Raw genomic sequence first — 6,000 nt, 5'->3', positions numbered from 1 at the left:
AAAAGGGCAGGTTTTTGTGCACTACTCGGATATATCTGTGTACGTGCTTGCCATTGAGCTTGATTTGTTATTTGCTATTTTTAATCAAAGCAATGTGCTCAATGCAGAAGAAAGTATACCTCTTTGACAATAGTAGCGTGTCACTAGAAGAGGTTTCAGTCTTCTATCTATCAGGAAAACGTTAGTGTGTGTCTGCGGCAATTGCTTTTCTTTCATCCGGAACAACATTTATGGAATCAGTGAGTAGTGATGTTGGACCCCAGAGCGGGCCTGAAGGCTCACCATCTCAGCTCTAACTTATCTTTTTTATTTTTTGTAAAAAAGATAAAGATAAAATAGATACATTCAAATTGCAATGACTGACAACATCTCGTAGCCAGATACATGTCTATTATGATTATTATTATTTATATTATTATTATTATTATTATTATTATTATTATTATTATTATTATTATTATTATTATTATGGGCATCGCTCTTTGACAGATGGTCACCACTAAAGGGTAGAGAAATATTAAAGCCACAAACATCCGTACCCCAACCTTCCCTGCATTTGAAACTCTTGTAAACCAAAACCAAAACATCTATTTCTGAAATAATAAATACACAGTATCGAAATTCAAAAACGTTGGTTCACACAAAGGCCCCTAATTACACCTAATTACAGTTGACTACATAAACATCCTAATTACAACATTATCAAACACACAAAATAATACACTTTCAGAAAATAAAATAAGGGATTCCCTCAAGAGAATCAAATTCAACATCGCTCCTTGCTATCCTTTATTGACCGCTCAAAAGGTTGCAGAGTAGTTGTTCACAACACACAATTGAAAGTGTGTGCAAATGGGCACAACTCATTGGATTTTTTGATTGATTTTTGACACCTAGGGAAGAATAAATGCAGTGAGGGTATAATTTGTTTCACCGAGAACCTGGTAAAATAAAACATGGGTCATGGAGCTCCAAACAACTCTTGACTTTGTAGATTATGAACTCTATATGTCTGCCACATTGAGATTCTCATCGCTATTTTCAGAATGTCGTGTCACTGATTTTACTTGTCATTCAAACCGTCTCCTTGTTCCCTCAGTCTGCTATCAGCTCCCAATGGCCCCCTTTTGTTCTACCCATCGGTGTCTCTTCTTTAGTCTCGATGTATTTTCTGTACTTCCGCACTTTCCATTCTTCTCATGTACCTCATTCAACTTTACTTTTGTTTTTGCCAGCACTGTGCTATAATTCCTGTCTATTTCATGTTGCTGTCTACCAGTAGATGTATTCGGATATCGCACAGTCCACCAAAAGTAATGTGATCCTGGCCTACTCCTTCGCTCGGGACTAAATTGAGCCGAAGTGGAAACCCTCTGCAGGAGTGCAGAGATGATTGTTTCCAAGTCAAGACGATACCTTTTAGACCCCACATGAGTGGTCTTCTGAAGACATGGGTAGGCAAAATGTTCTTGTACCCTCCACATCCTGGTCACCACCTCTTGCCATATGGATGCTATATCAAAGCATGCATACTAAAACCAACCAGCCCCCGAATATGTGCTTCCTTCCCTCTTGCCATTAACTTTCGAAACATTACTCATAATGCTACAGAGGACTTTTGCACTTTTTTTTTTACCAATTTGGCCCATTCCGGTGTGACACCAATTAGTGTAGCTGTGGCTATTTCAAATTTTGCAAAACATTTTGTGCGCTACACCACATCACTAGAGACGTTACAGTTCTCAAGGCCGCTCTGTGTCACTTTATACAATGGTTATTGGATCATAATTACGGCACTTGTAGGCATGATTGTCACTGACAACCATCACTACTATTTGCTCAGCTGTCTTTGTGCGGTACGACCAAACTAATGCCATCCTTTGGCCTAACCACTCTCTCTACTTATTGTCTGAGACCAATCAATAGTCTCTTTAAAGGCTGCCAGCTATGCATTTCATTCGTCCTTAACAAGTTTTCTTCCATTTCCATTAACAACATTAAGACCAAATAGTGTTTGGAAGTAGGCTGTATTAACATTCGGTCTTTGGGAGCTATGTTTATCCAGTCTCTTTAATTGTCAGTTAAAAACAAAATCCAGTGCTGCGTTGAGATACAGGTGTAATTAATTCCGTGACCACGCTCATAACACGAAACATTGATATCCCAAATCAGTTAAAAAAACATGTGTAGCTGTTTTTAACTTATACTGCAGAGAACATACATCTTCTTCTTCTTTTCCTTTCGGCTTTTCCCTTCAAGGGGTCGCCACAGCGAATCAGTGTCCTCCATCTTCAGAGGTTTGATTCGCATGTTTGTTTTGGCCAAGCTTTTACGTCGGATGCCCTTCCTGACACAACCCTCTGTATTTATCCGGGCTTGGGACCAGCACAAGAAGACTTATGTCCCCTTGTGGCTACAAAACAAGCAACTCGCTCAGTAAAAGGCCCCCGAACACAAAATGGTCATCGGCACAGAACATACATGAATAACATAATTATCCATGCAGTGACTTTCCAATCAGATGGTCTTCACGAACTGTCCTCGCTGAGCAGTCAGGGTACACCCTGAACTGGTTCCCAGCCAATTGCAGATCTCCAAAATAATACATATGACAGTATTTGTCAATGGCAAATGTATCTGCAATTTTAAAAAAAATGCCATTGGAGGAAGTCCCTTCAGTGGTTTCATATGTTCAAGGTGGATAAAATGCACTGTCAAAAGACTCCTAAGGGACACAACTCTCTGAAATGCCTAAATCAGGTTGCACCTCCCTGAAAGGACCTTCTTGTGAGAGCTCTACATCTTCATCAGACGTGGAGGGATGAGTGAGGATTATCCGTGGAATCTGTCAAAGAATATACATGTGCTGGCTTTAGGATGGAAATAACATCAGGTGATCTGTTGCACAAAGACCGATGGAATACAGGTTAGGCATGAAGAATAAGGTGCTCAATTGACTCATTCACTGCTATTCACAAATTTATTCGGGAATTGAAAATATGATGTCAGGCGCCATTCATTAATTAGTTCGGGTTAATGGTTTTTCTTGCTTGGGTGCCGGTAAAGCGCTGACCAGACTTCTGGCAATGTTATTTTTCCCCCTTTGACAGCATTCCCCTTTTTTCCATGTTATTGCTTTGTTCCAGCTGATTATCAATAAAATATAATTAACTATTTTTCTGATGACAAAAGACAGTCTCAGGTTTCTTACATTGCATTGAATGTTTATGTTGTCCTAAAACTCAACATTCTGTGGGTCCTGGAATTCGAGTGACAATAACAAAACCCTGGCACTGGAGTGGACATAATTTTGCACGTCTGGCAGTGAATGAGTTAATAGTATTTTGAAATAGTTTAGAATTAAAGAAAACAAAAATCTGAAAACACCTGTCACACTCTGTTGTCGCCTGGTGTCTGAAACCAATTTCGGCCATATGGCACAATCCCTCATGACGATTATCTCCACATTCTGCATGATTTGGCAGTGCAAATATCATTGTGTCCACTTCATGTGCCACATTGACAGATCTGCATCAGGTAGCAACTTTGACACTTTCTCAATTAGAGTAGTCTCCAGCTCACTCAGCCCCATTGGTATTTGTGCTTCGGTTAAGCAAGGCCAGTTTATCAGAATCAGAATCATTTTTATTGCCAAGTATGTCGAACACACAAGGAATTTTTCTCCGGTAGAACACGCTGCACTAGTATCATCAAAAAATTGAGAAAAAGGGAGGCCCTATACAGTCCTATTTGGGTTACTGTTTAGTGAATTAATGGTTTGGGGGAAGAAGCTGTTTAAATGTCTGCTGGATTAAAACAGATTTAACCTGCCTTGGATAAAAAAATGGACTACATTTATTGATCCTTGCTGTCGTGTAACAAAATAAAACATACAAAGACAGCCGGGAAGTGTTTGAAACTGTTGGGAAAATGGGCATTTAAGAAGAAAAACAACTTACCTTCATTACATTTTTGTCCAAATGCAAATCATTTCTTTTGGTCACTTGAGATCTCTGCAAGTCACTGTTTAAATTAGTCTGGGAAAAAAAACAATGATAAAAAAAAGAAAATGAGAATAGGTTAGTGGGGTTTTAGTTGTGGGCATAATTTCAATGCGTTTTACATGAGAATTACTGATAGTGTTGAAATGAATTATATTTCTTTTCTACCCACAATGCCATTGCCGTTGCACACTACTGCGTCCGTTTTCTTGGAGACGCAGTCGTCCCCGCTGTCCACCTTGTGCGGTGTTTCCCTTTGACATTTGGTGTCGTCGCGGTCGCTCAGGTGCCAGCACGCAGCATCTTCAGCATCTGCCACCTGCCGTGTCACATGCGAGCTTCCCCGCAACACTTTCATTTGAATGCAGCTCCCGGCATTCCTCAGGGTTCGCACAGCCTCCAAATGAGTGGCCCCCTGCATGCTGAGGTTGTTTACCTGGAGGGTGACATGAAACTTTTGTCAAAAAAACCGAGCCTTACACGTGAATGTGCATCCTAAAACATTTTTCTCTTTCCATTCTATTTCCATCATTGCCTCGCTACTATTTTAATCTGTGAGGTAAAAATGGTGCCGCGAGCATTGATTCAGATTTTCCACATGCATTTTTAATGATCAGTAAAAATAACGACACTTCCAAATTGACTCCATCACTTCTGTTTGTACATGAGCGCCCTCTACTGTGCACAAAGGGAACTAAATCAAGACAGTATTTGTCCACCGGTACATATTGAAATATTTCCAGAGAGCCATGAATTAGAAAGATAAAAACACAACATTTAAAAATAAGGATAATCAAAAGTAAAATAAAACGGAACAATAGAAAAAAGAACAAGGAGGCACAAAACAGAACAATACCTCCAGTAATCTGTCTCCAACATGGACCCCTGCTTTTTCTGAAGGCCCACCTCTTGTCACTCTGGAAATAAAAATACCCTGAAAGGGAAAACACACTTGAGTGGCAGCTAAGATCAGTCTTGCCCCCTGACTCCCCTGACAGAAATTGCTTTGCTCAAGGTAAACACACGCCACCTGAGGCCCCTTGCTAAATACTTGGATTTGATTCAGAGTCGGGTTGACAAAACAAATATATTCAGGAAATGAATCGGCTTCAGTTGTTATTTACCAACCTCATCATGGTCTTTGTAAGGCAAAGACCCTTTCCCACCAGCTATGCTGATCCCCAGCCCGTCCCTCTGGCCAGAAACTCTGATCTGTAACTACACAGAAAGCCATATAAATAACATTTCTAAACAATGTACAGCTAGCTATATTGAGAGACACTTTCAAGCAGGAAAGCAGTGAAAATGAAGGCAACAAAAACAACAAGCAGGAATTTTCCTCTATTCATATTCACTAGTGGCGGGGCGTCAGGACCTGCTAGGCCTTCTATGCTGGCCTAAAAATATCTTAATCACAGACTAATTGATCATATGCTGCCCATAAATTCTTTTTAAATAATTCAAACTTGTCTTTCAGCTTCCTTTCACTACTTTTTCCCCTGTCACGCTGCTTCCGGACGTGTTTGTGTATTTAAGCATTTAACCAATCACATTTCAGCCATCATTTCCTACCAGTGTCAGAAATCTACGTGGACGCCTTCACAATCAGTTCTGCAGGCTCGAGTTGGCAACCCAAGGCCTGCTCAAAGGCGCTGGCAACGTCAGTTTTCGCAAATTATGATTGGCTAGTCACATGATTGGCTAGTCATTAGCCAATCCTAGTATCACTAGCCGCGAGTGAGAAGGTAAGAGCAAGCACACTGTATTGGTAGCGAGATGCATAAGCAAATATATTGTTTTGATTTAATAGCAGTTTTGTTAACCCACAATGGCTGAAGAAGCAGAAGAAATAGTTTTTGTTTGCAGATATACTGTTAAAGCCATTTTCAAGATGGACTTTTGAAGCAAAAATTGACATCATTAAGAACGTCAGTCAGTTATTTCCTGGCTAATGGTACCCTCTAGTGGACTCTCATAGTAAATCACACCACACTTTTTT

The 6,000-nt window shown here is 40.1% G+C and overlaps 1 protein-coding gene across 1 annotated transcript in view; it reads right to left on the bottom strand.

Moving 5' to 3' along the window:
- Window positions 1-2,677: 2,677 nt before the first annotated feature.
- Window positions 2,678-6,000, bottom strand: part of lrrc1 (leucine rich repeat containing 1) — a 29,662-nt gene continuing 26,339 nt past the window's right edge. Inside the window, 5 exon segments of the mRNA XM_089011775.1 lie at window positions 2,678-2,845; window positions 3,960-4,037; window positions 4,174-4,437; window positions 4,858-4,935; window positions 5,130-5,219. Of these exon segments, the coding sequence (XP_088867901.1) occupies window positions 2,693-2,845; window positions 3,960-4,037; window positions 4,174-4,437; window positions 4,858-4,935; window positions 5,130-5,219 (663 nt within the window). The 3' untranslated portion in view covers window positions 2,678-2,692.

Source organism: Hippocampus bargibanti, linkage group LG13, assembly GCF_051943395.1.
Source record: "Hippocampus bargibanti isolate YZ-2025 linkage group LG13, ASM5194339v1, whole genome shotgun sequence".
Classification (NCBI taxonomy): Eukaryota; Metazoa; Chordata; class Actinopteri; order Syngnathiformes; family Syngnathidae; genus Hippocampus; species Hippocampus bargibanti.
The sequence above is the reverse complement of the archived record's forward strand: the minus strand, read 5'-3'. Positions and strand labels throughout refer to the sequence as shown.